This window comes from Marmota monax, unplaced genomic scaffold (assembly GCF_021218885.2).
Source record: "Marmota monax isolate L192 unplaced genomic scaffold, Marmota_monax_Labrador192_F-V1.1 WCK01_AAM20220418_F8-fsc00245, whole genome shotgun sequence".
Lineage (NCBI taxonomy): Eukaryota > Metazoa > Chordata > Mammalia > Rodentia > Sciuridae > Marmota > Marmota monax.
The window spans coordinates 1,157,198-1,175,700 of NW_026693895.1; the positions used below are offsets into that span (position 1 = coordinate 1,157,198).

Sequence of the window (18,503 nt, forward strand, 5' to 3'; positions counted from 1 at the left end):
TGTCCACCGAAAACTAAAAAAAAAAAAAAAAAAAAGATTGAAGCTTTTTATAATTATAGGTTGTGTTGACTTTTCAGTGTATTAAAGTGATTCTTGAATCCATCTTTTTTTTTTTAACATTTATTTTTTAGAAGTAGTTGGACATAATACATTTATTTTGTTTATTTTTTTATGTGGTGCTGAGGATTGAACTCAAGGCCTTGTACGTGCTAGGCGATTGCTGTACCACTGAGCCACATTCCTAGCCCCTCTTGAATCCATCTTAATAGCATGTGTTATCTGTTGAGAAAAGAATTGTGTGTTATATGCAGTTAGCAAAATCAATAGATTTTTAAAAAATGAACTATGGAAGTTTGAATAAAATGGTATGATATATAATAGGGATATTTTGTGCATAAAAGTAATGATTTTGAAGATAAGCAGGTTTACACTCTTAGAATTATATCGGCTACAGATAATACTATGTAAAAAAATGCATATGCATATAAGTTCTAATAGGACAGATGATGTATGAAAATGTTCTCTGTTGGATTTGGTAAATTCTCTGATTTTTATATTTGGTAATTTTTTAATCCTTTAAAATATGTTCTTTGAGTAGTTTCATGGCAATTTAACTAAGCATTCAAAATATACTATAGTTTTCTTTATCTGGTGTTAGAACTACAGAGTGAACATCAGTAAGCCAAACATTCAAAATCTAGAATACTCCAAAGCAACTGTGACACAAATGGAAAAGTCCACACCATCACACTTTGTTTCATGCTCAAAATTGTTAACAAACATTGTATGAAGTTACTTCAGGGCTGGTGTATAAAGTGCATACAAATCGTAAATGAATTTGGTGTTCGGACTTGGTTCCATCTCTAAGCTGTCTTATCATGCATATGCAAGTATCAAAAAATCTGAAAAGTCTGAAGTCTGAAACACTTCTGGTCTCAACCATTTTGGATAGGGATACTCAACCTGTATCACAATTTCAAATTTCTTAGTTTTTTTCTATTTTAGTTATGTATCTCAGTGTATTTTTAAATTCATTATTTGCAAACATAGCCAGTCCTGATGGTGCACACCTGTAATCCCAGCAAGTTGGGAGGCCGAGGCAAAAGGATCACTGACTCATTTGAGGCCAGTTTGGGCAACTTAGTGAGATTCTGTCTCAAAATAAAAATTAAAAAGGGTGGGGCTAGGGCTGGGATTGTGGCTCAGCGGTAGAGCGCCCGCCTAGCACATGCGAGGCCCTGGGTTCGATCCTCAGCACCACATATAAATGAACAAATAAAAACAAAGGTATTGTGTACAACTAAAATAAATAAATATTTTTTAAAAAGGGTGGGGCTAGTTCAGTGGTAGGGTGCCCCTGGGTTCAATCCCCAGTACCACAAAGAAAGAAAGAAAAGTTTTTGCAAATGTGTTAAGAAAATAGTTTTTCATTTCTGTAAGTTAAGTGCGGTCGGGGCTCGATCAGAGATTGTGGGCTTACTCTCACTGGTCTATTTCTGCTCAAGACCCACTCAGAGAACAGGGTTCCTATTCATCCTGGCTATTGCTTTGTCTCTCTGTTGGTAAGCATTTCATGTAGCCAGGTAGATAATGAAGAAAATTTTGATTTGTTTTACATTATAAAATAAAATATTCAGTATTCCTTATATTTTCTCTTCTCTCTGAAATGATTATGAGCAAGTTCCCATTTGGGAAAAATTGTAGCTACCCCAGCCGGCCTGCTTCTTTTCTGGTCTCTCTAGGGATGTGAGCATGTGCACAGTGACACTTAGTCGTTGCTAAGGTAGATTATTTGGCCCATCATCCTTTTCTGTTGAAAAATTATTAGCTCATCAGAACTTTTGGGGGGATGGGGAGTACTGGGGCTCTAACCCAGAGGTGCTTTACCACTGAGCTATATCCCCAGCCCTTTTTATTACTTGAGATGGGGTCTCACTAAGTTTCTGAGACTGGCCTCAAACTTGATATCTTTCTGTCTCCGCCTCCAAGTTGCTGGGAGTACAGCTGTGTACCACAACACCGAGCTAATTCATAAGAACTACAACAAATAAGGAAGCATCAGAGTGTGGAGAAGGAAAAAAAAAACAATGCAAATCATGCTCTTGCTGTTTTCTATCATATATATCAACTTTGTTGTATTGTGGTTTCTTAGGACAAAACAATAACATGGATATATCTGACTAAAACCAAGAAGTGAAAAAACCTGAAATCAGCATTTTATTTGCCTATTTATGAAACCACTGTCTTAACTTCTGTGTGGCATATGTACCAACTTATTAGGACATAGCAACTAAAAGAATGTCATGGATTTGAACTTGAATATTTACACATTTATCCTTCTAAAATATTCTTTCAAGTGATATTAAGCAAATGCTAAATATAAATATTTATTTCTACAGGATGAAGATTTGAAGTGGGTGGAAGAAAACATCCCCTCTTCATTCACTGATGTGTAAGTATTCTCTGTTACAGTCTTAGTGCAGGCTGTGGTTTAAAGGGTCATTCTGCTGTCTCGTGCTTCTCAAACCTCACCGCTCCATGGGTTTTGTGGGCTCCTCGCCTGGACATGGCTGTTTATTTCTTAAGAAAAATCAACAAAAACAAAGTTCTGGCTTAGTTTCTCTTTCCTTTTTTCACTGAACAGGAAGTTTAATACCAGTGACCTGTGACAAATGCCCACTTTTTCTGATCTAGTTATCAGTATCATTATTTTGACTTAATTTTTGTGATGGAAAAGTTCAAACTCATGTAAAAACTTTTTATGAACATAACTCACAACACCGAGTATCGTGGGGAAGCTTTTGGAGGAATGATGTGACCGTGGAAAAAGTAATCCATAGGAATCCCTTTGGGGAATTTTGAGCTGTTGACATTCCTCTATATCTTTGTCCTGTTAACACGAGAATTCCACATAGCCATTTCCCCAGTCAAGACAGGACAGCCAAGCATGGGGATGTTTCCTCATACTGTTCTGTCTCCGCTGCTCCCATCTGTCCCTCTCAAACAGTTCTGTCTGGTCTGATATTCCCTTTACCTGAAGAGCGTCCTATTTCTTGTAATGCAGCTGTGCTGGAAGAGAATCTGTCAAATTTTTGTTTATCTGAATAAGTCTTTGTTTCTTTTTTTTATAACAGTATTTTTCTAGGTATAGAATTCTTGGTCGATAATGTTTTTCTTTTAACACTTTAAATGTTGTCACTTGCATGTCTTCTAGGTTTCAGAGTTTCAGAAAAAGTCTACTTTAGTTTTTTTCCTCGTTCCTTCATGTTATGTGGGTTTTGTTTGGTGGTTTTAGTTTTTGTTTTTGGTAGCCCTAGACTTCCTCTTTAGTGTGTTTTTAGAATATGATGACTCTGTGTGTGTGTGTGTATGTATGTGTGTGTGTACACATGGATTTCATTTGTCTTGGCTATATACCTAGAAGTGAAATTGATGGATCGTGATAAAGTAGTGTTCAGCATTCTGAGAAATGGAAAGCTGCTGTGTTATTTTACATTCCTATTAGGGATATATGAAGGTAACAGTTTGTCTGTGTCCTTGCCAGTGCTTGTTATTGTTCATATTTTTTATGTTATCTCTTTCAGTGGCTATGAAATAGCATTTCATTTTGCTTTGAGAGATTGATGTTATTTAAACTTTGGTAATTGAAATTGATGCATATCAGGTCTATGAAAAATAGGAACTACAACCAACTATTATATTTTTTCTTTTAACAGAAAAGAAAATGTGTATATATTCTTTTATATTTACTTACATATTTAGTATTTCTTCTTCCTAACATGAAACATGAGCTAAGAGCCTTCTCCTATGGGTCTCTATTATTCCTTACAGTATAGGTTTGCTGGCAAAAATTCTGTTTTATTTATATGAAAATATTTGTTTTGCCTTCCTTTTTAAAGGATGGTTTTGCTGGATATAGAAATCTCTGTTGACTTTTGAGCACCTTCATGACTTTCACATTGTAACTTTAGCATATTGACTTCCTTCAGGTTCTTAAAGCTCTACCACACATCAAGGCTTGGTTAAGCTTGCTGAACATTTTTATACATGTGTCTTTTCTTTTTATACATACTGTCTCTCCTAGGCAAAGGATATAGGTCTTTTATTTTTCCTTTTTTTTTGGTACCAGAGATTGAACTCAGGGGCACCTGAACACTGAACCACATCCCCAGTCCTGTTTTGTATTTTATGTAGAGACAGGGTCTCACTGAGTTGCTTAGTGCCTTGCTTTTGCTGAGGCTGGCTTTGAACTCGCAATCCTCCTGCCTCCGCCTCCCAAGCCGCTGGGATTACAGACGTGTGCCACCACACCCAGCTATTTTTCCATATTTTTTTATCGGCACATTATAGTTGTACGTAATGGTGGGATTCGCTGTTCTATATTCATACATACACACAATATAACAATATAATTTGGCCAGTATTATTCTCAGTAAGTCCCGTTTCCTCTCCTTCTTCCCCTGCTCCCTTTTCTTTATTGATCTCCCTTGCACCTTTATTTTTTTTTCCTCTCTCGTTTCCTTGTATGAGAGAAAACACACTACCCTTTACTGATTTGTCTTTTGTTGCTTAATATAATCTTCTCAAGTTCCATTCCATTTTCCTGCAAATGACATAATTTTATTTTTATTTATGGCTTAATAAAGCTCCATTGTGTATATATACTACATTTTCTTTATCCATTCATCCATTGAGCAACACCTAGGCGGGTTCCATAGTTCAGCTGTTGTGCTACTATAATATGGGTAAGCACAGATCACTGTAGTATGAACACTTTAATTCTTTAGAATAAATAATGAGGGGGCTGGGGCTGTAGCTCAGTGTAGAGCGCCGGCCTCACATATGTGAGGCCCTGGGTTTGATCCTCAGCACCACATAAAAATAAATAAAGATACTGTATCCAACTTCAACTAAAATATATGTGTGTGTGTGTGTGTGTGTGTGTGTGATTTTTTAAAGAATAAAAAACAGGAATGGTATAATGAGCTATAATGAGCTCCTGTTTCTCCACATTCTTTCCAGCATTTATTGTTTGTATTCTTGATGGCTGCCATTCTAACTGGAGGGAGATGAAATGCAGTGTAGTTTTGATTGTATTTCCCTAATTGCTAATGATGTTGAACATTTTTTCATATTTTTGTTGGCCATTTATGTTTCTTTTGAGAAGTGTCTCTTTAGTTCTTTTGCCCATTTATTAATTGGGTTATTTTGGGGGTGTTAAATTTTGAGTTCTTTGTACCATCTGAATATTAATTCTCTATTAGAAGAGCAGCTAGCAAAGATTTTCTCCCATTCAGTAGGTTCTCCTTTGCCATGCAGAAACTTTTTAATTTGATGCCATCCCTTTATTAACTTGGCACTATTTCCTGAGGTTAGGGGTCTTATTGAGAATGTCATTGGCTGTGTCTACACGTCAGTGCTGACCCTACATTTTCTTCTAGGAGTTGCATAGTTTCTGGTCCAGTCCTAGGTCCTTGATCCACTTTGTGTTTTCTTAAGTGCAGGTTAAGTGCCGGTGATCTAGTCTCATTCTTCCACATATGGATAACTAGCGTCCAGCACCCTTTGTTCTTTTCTCCAGTGTATGGTTTGTCAGGAATCAGATGATTTTATCTGTGTGGGTTTGTCTTCTAGTCTGTACCATTGGTCTGTGGCTGTTTGGATGCCAGGACCATGCAGTTTTTGTCACGGTAGCTCTGTTGAATTCAGCTATTTTGATTCCTCTACCGTGGCTTAGAATTGTTTGGCTATTCTGTCTCTTATTCTTTCAAATTAATTTTAGGACTTTTTTTCTAGTTCTGTGAAGAAAGCTGGTATTTTAATGAGGATTGCATTGAATTGGTTTATTATTTTTGGTTATATGTCCATTTTAACAATGTTAATTTCTGCCTATCCAAGAACATGGGAGGTATTTCTATCTTCTAAGAACTTCTTCAGTTTCTTTCTTCAATGATAGTTTTTATTGTAGAATTCCTTCATCTCCATGTTTAGATTTATTCCTAGGTATTTTTTTTCCTGATTTCTTTTTCAGCAAATTCATTATTGGTGTTTAGGAAAGCTGTTGATTTTGTATGTTAATTTATACCTGCTACTTTACTGAATTTGTTTGTTAGCTCTAGAAGTCTCTTGGTGGGGCTTTTGGATCTTCTACGTAGAGAATCCTATCATCTACAAACAGTGGTAATTTTACTTCTTCCTATCTAATTCTTATTCCTTTTATTCTCCTCCCTTGACTAATGCTTCGACTAGAATTTCTAGTGCTATATTGAATAGGAGTGATGAAAGTGGACATCCTTGTCTTGTTCAGATTTTAAAGGAAATGTTTTGATTTTTCCCCCTTTTACTATGAAGTTAGCTTTAAGGGGGTTTGTATATAGCCTCTGTAATGTTGAGGTCAGTTCTTCTACCCCTAATATCAGTTTGTTGCTTTCTCTGCATCTTTTGAGATGATTGTGATTTTTTTATGTCTTTATTTCTATTCATGTGGTGAATTAATTTGTTGATTTGCATGTATTAAACCATTCTTGCATCCCTGGGGGGAAAAACTTGAGCATGACACACAGTCTTCTTAATATGTTGTTGAATATGATGTGCTAAGACTTTTAAAGGATTTTTGCATCTGAGTTCATTAGGGAAGTTGATCTGTAGTTTTCCTTCCTTGATGTGTCCTTATCTGGTTTTGGTATGAGGGTGATCCTGGCTTCATGAAATGAATTTTTGTGTTCCATCCCTTTCTAGTTTATGGAATAGTGTGAGGAGAATTGGCATTAGTTCTTCCTTAAAGTACTGGTAGAATTCAGCCGAGAATCCATCTGGTTGTTGGCTTTTCTTTGTTGGAAGACTTTTTATTACTCTTCTGTCTTATTTCTAGTTGTGGGTCTGTTTGGGTTTTCTCTGTTCTCCTGATTCACTTTTGGCAGGTTGCATGTGTTTAGAAGTGTATTCATTTCTTCTAGGTTTTCCAATTTATCGGAGTTTTCAAAAGAAATCTCTAATGATCTGAATTTCTATGATGTCTGTAGTGATTTCTTCCTTTTCATCTCTAATTTTATTAATTTCGGTCTTTTGTTTTGATTTTGGTTATTTGGCTAAGGATTTATCAATCTTTTTATCTTTGTTTCACTGATCCTTGTATTTTTCTTAATTTTCAATTTCATCGATTTCAGCTCTGATCTTAATTATTTTCTTTCCTCTACTGGTTTTGGAACGGGTTTATTTTTCTTTTTCTCAAGGACCTTGATTTTCTCACATGGCGCTCATAGCTGTAAACCTGCCTCTTACAACTGCCTTTGGAGTGTCCCAGGGTTCTGGTGTGTTGAATCTGGATTCTCATTCGAGTCTAGGATTTTTAAATTTTTTAATGTTTCCCCTGATTTCTTCTATCACTGATTCATCATTCAAAAGTGTTTTGTTCAATCTCTATGTGTTCATGTAGTTTCTATATGGTTTTTTTGGTGTTGATTTCTATTTTCTTTCCATTATCATCAGATAAAATGTAAGGAATTATATCGGGGTTTGTTTTTTTTTGTTTTTGTTTTTTAATTTCCTTAGTTTGCCTATGGCCTAAAATATTATCTGTTTTGGAGACTTTTCCATGAACCCCTAAAAAGAAAGTGTATTTGTCAGATGAACTATTCCATAGATGTCTGTGGAGTCCATTTTACTTCTAGTATTTTACTGAGTTTCTGTCTGGATGACTCTGTGTGGTAGTGAGAGGTGTGCTGCAATCACCCAGGATCATATATGCGGGGTCTCACTGAGCCTTAATTTGAGTGGTGTCTGTTTTATGTGATGAGGTGCACCCACCTTGAGGCATAAATGCGTACCATCGAAGTGTTTTCTTGTTAAGTGTTTCCTTTACCAGCGTGGTGTGACTGTGTCTTCTGATTAGCTTCGTCTGTCTGCTGCGTCGTGTGAGAGTATCGGCTCCTGCCTGTCTGTAGCTTTCCTGAGCATGTCCAGGCAGCATGGGAGACTCTCTCCAGCACCTTTCCCAACGTGTTGACCCTTTGCCCTAAGAGAGCACTAACACACGTGAGAGGAGTGTTCTGACTAGATGGCAGATCACCACTCGGGTAGTTTCCCAGCTGTTCAGAGAAAAACATAGCAAGGAAGTGACAATAAATCTGAACTTGGATGTCAGTCATGTTTGGAATTACTCATTTGTGTATTTTTAGTCATTGATATTTCTTCACCGTATTAAGCTCTAGGATTGCTTATCTTATATTGAACCCAGGGCCTTGTACAGTTTCCTTTCTGTTTTAGAAATAGCCTGTGGTCCACTTCCTTTCTGAAGTTAAAATTATTCAAATTTTTCAGTTAAACTTTTGACAAAACAGTTTTTTGTTTTGTTTTGTTTTGTTTTTGGTACTGGGGTTGGAACTCAGGGGCACTCGATCACTGAGCCACATCCCAGCCTTCTTTTGTATTTTATTTAGAGACAGGGTCTCACTGAGTTGCTTAGCGCCTTGCTTTTGCTGAGGCTGGCTTTGAACTCGAAATCCTCCTGCCTCAGCCTCCCGAGCCACTGGGATTACATATAGGCATGTGCTACTGTGCCTGGCAACAAAACAGTTTTTAAAGGAACACACATTCCGAAAAGTGCTCATATCCTAAGTAAGTGTATAACCCACTAAATTTTTTAAATGAGTACATTTGAGTAATCAGCATCCAGATCAAAAAGTGGAACATGACTAAGCCCTAGAAGCCCATGTTCCTTTCCACATAGGGGGCCACCTTCCCATAGGTTCTGTCGTCCCAACATCTGAAACTGTAGAGCCTGTTCATTTTTAAAATTTTCTCCCTCAGTAGCTCGTCCATCTTCTTGGCTGTATGGTATTCCATTGTTTGAACATGCCAGTTTCTCCAGCTGGGCTGTTTCTAGCTTAGGGCTGTTGAGCACAGTGCTGCTATGAAAACCCTCCTCGTCTGCTGGGGAACCTGGGTGTCTCCGTGTCTCAGCTGAGTGTCTGCAGTGGGAATTGTGGACCACAGGCTATTTCTATATCATTTTTCTAGATTCATTGGCCTACTTTTAATAACACTGTCACTTTTTTTTTTTTTTAGAGCACTTCCAGTGTTGGTGGATTCGGATGAGGTAAAATATGTTTTTGCTTATTTCCTTAGAGCTGGTATTGTCACAAAATAGAAATGTACTTCTGAAAGTCGCGTTTTTAAAATGAGTATGGGTTGAAGAGACAGAAGGACATTACGAATTGGCTTGTGATGAGGCGTAAAGGACTTCTGGGTGAGGTCCTCCTTTAGCCAGAAGCAAGATTAATGCTTGTTGGTAGGAAAGAAGAGGGGGGTCTCACTTTATGAGACGTTCAGTGAATGATTCACTAAACCCATTTCTAGATAGGGTTGAGAGGATTTGAAGGGGCAGCTTAACCTCTGACGCTGTGAATATTTTGTTGGGGTAGTAAATAGTGTTTCTGTTTGGTCTCCTCATTCTTCACTTACCAAGCAGGAAGTCTGCGTCAGGGGTATGGCCTAGGAAGTTCAGGGGGAGGGTTGGGGTCACAGGATGTTGAAGGTTGCCTCAAGTTTGAAGTGCCAGAATGAAGGCTGGAGGGGGGAGGCCAAGTTCAGGTGGCTGTGGGAGATGAGCTGCTGCTCTGTGTTCACTGAGATGCAGGAAATAACTTTGCATCAGTGTCATTTGGGTTGGCGGCAGGGGAAAGTTTGAGAAGGCTGTAACTTCAGGCCTTAGGACTCTGCTGAAAGACGCGCCTAGAATTACTTTAAGAAGATGTTTGAATTATTCACTTGATGGCAACTGATTCGTGATCTCAAAAAGACCTGGATTCTGTGAGGCCAGGCAGATCCAGACAGATCCCGGTGGGCTGTGCTGCGATCCGCCAGCTCCTGCCTCCTCTCCCGGGGCTCTGAACTTGTGTTTTCTGGGCAGCCGAGGGCTGGTGCTTTGTGGCCGTCAGCAGGTCCCTGGGCATTCTGAGTGTGTGTGGACTGTACTTTCACTATCTACATCTGATACTTTCCCAACATGGAAAATGTAAATCGTGATTTTTGAAAGATTAAAAAATTCCATCACAGTCTTGGAAGCAGCCTTTTGACAGTTTTTCTTCTCCCCCCAGGAAATTATGACCAGATCTGAAATAGCTGAAAAAATGTTCTCTTCAGAAAAGATTATGTGATCGGAATGAGTATAAATAAAACCAAGGTCACGGCCTCAGACTGTGATGGGTGGGAGCTTGTTAGGGTGCAGCCAGCAAGCTCTGGCCCTGCTGCCCTGGACATCACACGATAAAGGAAGGACTCAGTGGAGGCTGTGCATCCTCGACAGCTGACTTCTCTGTGTCTGCCGGAGTGAGTGGCTGGACTTGGAAGTCATCTGAGAAGAGCACGAGGAGGAAGCCGTGTGCACAGACGCCTGCTGGTGACGTGCCAGCATCGGATTGGGGTTCTCTCTTTTCTCTGGAAAAAAGGATCATTCCAGGTTTCTTTAAATTATATAAAGTCTCCTGCTGTTCTTTCTATTCACTTTGAGATAGATAATGTGATTCTTCTGAAGTATAGCGTGTCCGTGTCCCCATCTTTGGGATTTATAATTACTAGAAGCAGTAATGATTTTTTGTTTTACTTTTATACTGAAGTGACTTAACATTGCAATGTGGGCATGTTGGTATGTCTCATTTTGGTTTTTTTTTGGTCTGCACAATGCCATTGTTTGTGAATACCACCATGAGCATCAGATCATGGAGTTAGGTCTTCTCTGAGCTCAGGGGAACACATGTGCACAAAGAGAAAAGTCTTAAGGGTTCCTTCCACAGATTTGCTCTGCCACTGCCCCTCCTTGGGCCACGGGTACTCGAGCTACTGCTGAATCTGCTGGGCAGGTGGTGGACAGGTCACGTGGTGCCCCACAGCACCTCCTGCCTGGCAGGTTGGGAGGCCCACTACTGCTGAGCCTGGTGGAAACTAGATCTGTGTCTTGTACACAATCTTGGCATCTTCGTCTTATAATAAAGGCACATTGAACTGCAGAGTACATCACTGCTGATCTGGTAATTGCTTTGTTAATCTTCAGCCATGTTTTGCTGCTTATTTGTCACATTTGTTGGTGACATATGGGTTGGCAGGGGGTTTTTTTAGTGTCTTTCTTTAAAATAGTGTGGACATATGCAGTTGGACATAGTGTGATGAAATTGTGAATGTGCCACTCCTTGCATGACCAAAGATAGAGGGCTGGCGACCTGTGAGGCGGTGATGAGGGGTGCATCTCGCCTGTCCTCTGCAGGAGTCCAGCCTGTGAACTGAGAGTGACTTCAGAGCATTTGAGAAGACAGGAAAATCTTGACCATCGCAAACCTTTTTTCTTCACTGTGAAGCCTCAGAATGGTTTCCTTTCCTCTCAGAAGCCTTTCTGACCTGCCTCCTGTGGTCAGAAAGGAGGTTAGTAAGAAGACTGCCTTCAGGCAGCAGCTTCTCCTGGGAGGCCTCGCCTCACAGCGGTGCTCAGCGGGGAGCCCTGGCAGGACAGCGTTGCTGGCCCCTCTGGAGACAGGCAGGTTTGCCAAGTGGTGCTCGCTCTGGACACCCTTCGTGGGAGGAGGGGGGCTAGTTGAAGGGTTCTGGTTCCGTCCTTCGCTCAGTTTGTGCCAGGGTGATGGCCGCCCACTGAGTTTTCCAGCACCTGGGTCTGCTCTGGTTTGGGTGCTCTGCCTTTGGCCCAGCTGGTTCAGGACTGGAGGTGTCTGCTGACCTCCTACCCCACGATTTGCGGTGGGTTGACCCCTGACTCGGCACAGCTGGGGTTGATCTGAGAGGCCGAGTCCTGGGCCTGCAGCCAGGAGGCACGTGAGCATGGTGGGTGGGAGTGGGGGCCGATGGCAGGTGTCACACTGAGGGGAACCAGCCCCCACAGGCCTTGCTGCTGTTCATAGGGACAGTTCTTTCTCCCGCCATGTAGCTCAGCAAGGGCTGAAGGGCAGCCGCTGCTCTGCGCCCTCAGGAGGCAGGTTCCCTCCTGCCGCTGCTGCTGAAGGGCATGTGCAATGTCTGTCCCTCCTGGTGGTGGTGTCATCTGTATTTCTGGGGAGCAGAAGGGGTCTGCTCTGGCACTTGGCTTCCAGGTCCAGGGAGGATGGCGGAATGTCCCCAGGGCGCACAACTCCTTCCTCAGGGCCTCCAGGCCTGGGGCCTGCTCTAGGGGTTACTTTAGGAAGCCTTGGCGAGGCCTAAGGGAAGGGCTCACTTTGGTATGAAGTGTGAAATTTGCCTAAGAGGAAATTTTCATGATTTGAAGTAGATTAAATATCTCCTTTAAAGTGTAGACACTTTATTGCAAAAACTAAGGAAAAATAGCTGATTATTTTATGCCTAGAGGTAATTTTCCCTTACTTTCTTGTAAAGGAAATATTTTTTCTAATCTTTCATATCCCTTCCTCTCTGTATTACAGAACATTAGATTTGCACTACTATAACGTCGACTCAAAGTATAAAAGTGTATAGATAAGTTTGATTTTATATCTTCCTTTTGAAATCGGTCTGGGGAGCCTCCCTGGCTGTCACGCTAGGGAGGTCTCTGCTCCTAGTCCTTGTCTTTTGTGGCAGCAGCAGGAGGCAGCCCTGCCCAGCACCGCCCTGCACGACAGAAGCTTGACACAGGCACGTTTTGAACATATCAGCTGTGTGTATGTAAGTGACAGAAGTCAATTTTTTAAGGAAGTGTATGTTATGCCACAGGAACTCATGGCTGGGTTAAGAATCTTCTGTAGAACTAGGAAAGTGTTTTATTCATATATTTGGGGAGAAAGTTTGGGGGCTTAAAAATTGTATTTTTTATATAAAAAACTTAAATTATTCTATAACTTGAAAGAAATTTATTTGAATATAGGACATGACTATTTGAAGGATTTTTGTTTGAAATATTAATGTATTTTTGTGCCTTAAAATTGGTTCTTTTAATAAAATGCTTTCTGAAAGTTTAGATGATTGATGATTGATAATATTTGAACGATAGACTACATGACTCTATAGGAAAAACAGACTTCAGTAGACGGCAGGACTGAAATCCTTCAAAGAGGAGGGATATTCCATTAAACAAGAAACTATTCAACCTCAGTAGTGATACAGAAATGCAAAACAAAAGGTTGGGGGAATTTCTAAAAATCTGGTTAACCTAAATTTACGTTCTTTATAGACATCTGTAAAATCCCTTTGCTATCAAGGTCTGGTGAACTGAGCAGACTCATTAATGATGGTGAGAAATGACTCATTAATGATGGTCTTTGTGAGAAGAAGTTCATGAAGTTTGGATGGTATCAATTTTGGTGATATTTTAAAGGACGGCTCAAAATACAGAATAAAGTTTCCGCACAAGCGTGTATTGTAGTATTCAAGATGAAACTAGAGGCAAGTTTAAATGTGAACGATAGGAAAATTATTGCATTATGGTTTAACTGGCTACTTTGGGGACACTGTGCAGTCATGAAGTTATCACAAAGAATTTATAACAACAGACGACTACGTGTTACTTACATAAAAACAAAATCAAGGATTGAATAGCAGTGAACCAAAGTGGCACTGTGGTCAGTGCTGTTGGGGTTCTACCCCAAAGTGGTCCCCATGTGATCCCAACCCTTCAGAAGACTGAGATGAAAAGAGGCCAACTCTTGTCCCAGCCCAGATGGGCACAGAGGTGGGGAGGCTGGCCTTCCAGGTGGCCCCTCAGGACCCCCAGTTTATTTCCATCCGAGGCCACCATTTGTACCCAGCCAGCGGAAGGAGGAGGGACCGCTCAGAAGGTTCTGGGACTGGAGCAGGAAGTGGCGAGCATTGCTTCTGAGCGGTCCCTTGGCAAAACCTGGTCCTGTGGTCACACCAGACTGCCAGCAGGCAGAGTAGTGCCAGCAGCCCGGCTGCCTCCTTCCTGAGAGGGGGACCCCTGGCCTCCTGCCTTGTGGAGCAATGGACGGCGGCAGGCCGTCCTGCCTTCGCATTACCTAACTTTCTAAAGCTAAGGTGTGAGCTTTGCCTAGGCTGCATGGGAAAGGCTGTGTGGCTTCAGGTCACAGCTGGATCCCTGAGAGCCCCACCCTGCTGGGACATGTGGTGCAACATGGGGACATTTCTTCAGGGACCTTCTCCCAGCCTGATGTTGGGGGCCAGGACGGGAGCCTGGAGGAGGGCAGGGGCATGTGATGACTCGAGGCCATTCACAGGGCACCAGGCTTAGCCATTGTCCCCACAGGAGAGGCTTAGTAGCCTGCCTTAGGTAACCCACCCAGGAAAGTGACCAGACTGGCCTATTATTAGCAGGAGTCCTCCTTGAAGGATTGTCCTCAAGTCCTGAGGGGAGTGGAGGCTCCATTTACCACGTCCATGTTTGCTTATTGGAGGGTTGATAACGTGTCTGAGGAACCTGGGGCACTGCCCTCCTCGGCCAGCTGACATCAAGGTGGAAGGTGCATGGGAAACCCTCTGAAGTTCAGGTACATCACCTTAAGAATAAGTTGCCCAGAGGTTCCCCATGAGTGATCTGGGCTTACAGCCAAACACCTGGGCTGTGTCACGTAGGCTGGCGTGATAACTCAGATGGGAATAACTTGGGTAGCATTTCCTTAAAATTATTTTGAAGAATAAGAAACTGCAGTTTATATACAGAAAAAAATTCAAAAGCCATCCAGCAGAGGATGCCAAAGTCATGTCTCCTAGAATTCCTAATCTCGACTCTTTGTCCTTAAATCTTGCCTTTAAAAAAATAAATACAAATATATTTTTTCTTATAAAATGCCATTAAACAGATTTGGGGAATAAAGAAAATAAACCTTAAAGACATAACTTTTAGGGGCTGGGGTTGTGGCTCAGAGGTAGAGAGCTTGCCTAGCATGAGGCTTTGGGTACAATCCTCAGCACCACATAAAAATAAAATAAAAGATATTGTGTCCACCTATAACTGAAAAGTAAATATAAAAAATAGGCTCAGTGAGGTTGTACGTACATTGACATTTACAAACAATAATATTAAAAAAACATAACTTTTGAAATGTTATAAACTAAACGTGTGCGTGGGGTCTGGGGGTGTAGCTCTGTGGTGAAGCTCTTGCCTGGCCTCTGCAAGGGCCTGCTTCAAACCCCACCATCCTAAGAAAGAAACTTACAAGCAGCCAGAGAGGTGGGCCTGCACCCGCAGGACTGAGGCGCGCTTTGTGTGCTGCTCAGCCTTGCTGCCTCATTTCCTGTGACCTCATTGTCATTCTAGCCTCCAAATTCAGCTCTTAATGCTGGTGCTCTGCTTTGAGTCCATCAGTAGGGACCTCCTTGGGGTAGAGTGGAGCCCAGAGGGTTAGCGGCAGTGTCTGTCTTACATTGTCCCTACTGAAAATAAAATATCCAATTCCATGAATTTTGGTATCTTTCTTTTTTAAAAAAATAAAGTCTGGGCATAGATGCATCTGCATCCAAGAAATTATTTTAGATATTTATATCAAGAAGGAAAGAACAGGTTGCCTTTTTCACTACCTGTACACTTGGAAACAATATCCTTATAAAAGGCAGTTGCAGATTTCCCCTTCTGATAATGGAGGAGTGCCTCTGTGGGACCTGCCCTTCCCACAGACTGCTCTAGACAATTAGAGTCACGGCTACCTGGAGACAACTGGACTGAGGAGGCCCAGGGCACCAGAGGGAAGGCAAGGCTTGCGTGAAGGAAACTACAGGCTCCAGTTCACAGGGAAATGAAATCCAGACTTAAAACCGGGTTCACTGGTTTGAAGAACTGGAAGAGCTCAGGAGCAGCACAGGGGCTGGGAAGTACAAGAGGAATTGCTGAAGAAGAATGCTAGCCATGTCCCCAGGGGATGATGGCATTGGGATGGGAGGTCTGGGGAAGGTGATCAGCTGATGAGGGTGGGGCCCTCAGGAGTAGATTAGTGCCCTTATGAGAGATGCCCCTGAACTCCCTGTTCCTTCTGCCATGTGAGGACACATGGAGAAAAGAGCTGCCTGAGAAGGGAAAGCAGGCCCTCGCCAGACAGCACCTGGACCTCAAGCCTCCTGGCCTCCAGAGCTGTAAGAAACACACGCTTGTTGTTAAGACCCTCTCCTTGTTATAGCAGTACACACTGGTCTAACCAGAGCCAAAGCAGGTAAGCACCAAATTCTGGATATAAAATCTTCCCTCGGCTGCATCACGGGCTCTCCCTCAGCTGTGTGTGTTTGGGGATGACTGCATCCATCTCCGGCTGACAAGTGGAACCTGGAGATCTGTTCACACCACAGGAAACAAAACTAGACCTTGATTCCAACCAAGTAAATTGCCTACTAAACAAGAATGTGAGGATGACATCAGAGAAAATGGCAGAATAAAGACCTGAAAGTTTGCCCCTTTATTAGGAAAAAAAAAAATGCTCACTGAGACCCTGTCTCAAAATTTAATAAAAATAAGAACTGGCAGCTGGGTGAGGTGGTGTATGTCCATAATCCCAGCAGCTTGGGAGGCTGAGGCAGGAGGATTGTGAGTTCAAAGCCAACCTCAGCCGAAGCCATAAGGGACTCTGTGAGAAACTTGTCTCAGAATATTTTAAAAAGGCTGGGGATGTGGCTCGGTGGTTAAGTACTCCTGGATTCAATCATCCTCTGTACCAAAAAAATAACTCTCAGAATCAACTTTTTCAAAACTTTAGAAATTAACTAATAGCAGTCTGAGGAGCATTTACTCAAGAAAAATGGCTGAACCTCAGTAAGAAGAGCAAACACTGTGGTGTTTTAATATGTCTTGAGTCCAGAGCTCAGTAGCAGCCTTGAAGAATAATAATGTGCTCAGGACCAGAATGGTTTCAGAAAACAAAATCTTCAAAAATGAATATTGGAATATAACCAACAGAACATTGTCAATGAATTAAACAACTTGGGTGAAATAGAAAAATTTCTAGAAGACACAAATAACTGGAACTGACTCAAGAATAAACAGTCTCAATAGACCCATAATAAGTTATGAGATTCAATTAGGAATTGTTTTTATGACTTCACAGAAGTCCAGGCCCAGATGGCTTCACCACTGAACTCTACAGACATATAAAGAAAATTATGATTAATTATTCAAAAACTCTTCCGAAAAACAGAAGGGGGAACACTTTCCAACTTATTCTATAAGGTCAGTATCACTCTGATGCCAAAACTAACCAAAGGCAACACAAGAGGGGAAAATAAAAACTGCAGACCAGTGTCTTGCATTAATTACATGGAAACAAATATCAGCGACATATATACAGCAACACGTAAAAAGATTTATACACCTAATGCAGTTATCGGTAGATCAGGAAAAACATTTACCAAAATCGAACGCCAAATAAATACTCAACAAACCAGCAAGAAGGCAATTTCCTTAGCATGATAAAAGGCATCTACAAAAAAAGGAAAAAAAAAAACTTCATAGTTAACATGATACTCAAAGAAAAAAGACTGGCGCTCTCCCTCTGCTGAGGTCTGAATGTTTGTGTCTGCAATATTATGATGAAATCTCATCCCCAGTGTAGCAGTATCAAGAGGTGAGGCCTTTACAGGTAATTAGATCCTGAGGGTGGAGCCTCATGAATGGGATTAATGCCCTTGAAAAGAGGCGCCTCTTCCACCAGGGAGGACACAGCAAGCAGGTACCATCCTGGAGGCAGAGTTTGAGCCTCACCAGAGACTGAATCTGCTGGCATCTTGATCATGGAATTCCCAGTCTCTGGAACTGTGAACAGTAAATGTCTGTTATTGATATACCAAGTCCAAGATATTTTGTTACAGCAGCCTGAGTGGACTCAGACACCCCCTCAGCTCTGGAACAAAACAGGATGTCCACTCTCACGTCTATTCAACACTGCACTGGAGCTCCTTGTCAGGACAACCAGATAAGAAAAAGGAAGAAAAGTTATTGAGATTAGAATGGAGAAAGTATCTCTATTTGCAGATTACATTATCTTGTATATAGTAAACAACAAGGAATCTACTAAAAAACTATTAGAACAATAATGAATTCAGGGAAGGTGCAGGATGTGAGATCAATGTACAAACATCAATTTATATTCATATATTTACAGTTAATAATTCAAAAATGAAAGGTTAAAAACATCCACTTACAGTTGCATCAAAAGAAGACAATACAGGGCTGAAATATAGTCAGTGTTAGAGAGCATGTCAAGCTGTATGAAGCCCTGGGTTCTTTCCCCAGCAGCACACAAAAAAGGTTCCTTTAAAGGAATAAAATACTTAGGAATGAATCTGACAAAAGAAGTGCAAAACTGTACAAAACATTTTTGAAAGAAATTGAAAAGATATATGAACTAAAAAAAAATGCTTATGGTAAGATGACCTACCATTATTAAGAGGGTAATAGTCCCCAGATTGACCTACAGATATAAGAAGACCCCATCAGAATCTCAGCTGACTTTTGTAGAAACTGAGAAACCAATTCTAAAATTTATATGGAATTTCAAGGAACCCAGTTAGCTAATTCCTAGATACAGTAGTGGAGGACTTGCTTATACGCGCAC

At 41.1% G+C, this 18,503-nt stretch overlaps 1 protein-coding gene across 3 annotated transcripts in view; it reads left to right on the top strand.

Annotated features, from left to right (window-relative positions):
* Positions 1 to 12,952, top strand: part of Tmem87b (transmembrane protein 87B) — a 53,162-nt gene extending 40,210 nt beyond the window's left edge. For 2 of the 3 annotated variants that reach the window (XM_058585161.1, XM_046462818.2), the window contains exons 17-19: positions 2,400 to 2,452; positions 9,067 to 9,097; positions 10,098 to 12,952. In XM_058585161.1, coding sequence (XP_058441144.1) covers positions 2,400 to 2,452; positions 9,067 to 9,097; positions 10,098 to 10,157 — 144 coding nt within the window. In that variant the 3' untranslated portion in view covers positions 10,158 to 12,952. The remainder of the gene's footprint in view (positions 1 to 2,399; positions 2,453 to 9,066; positions 9,098 to 10,097) is intronic. The other variant, XM_058585162.1, reaches the window with a different exon arrangement.
* The last annotated feature ends 5,551 nt before the right edge of the window (positions 12,953 to 18,503 follow it).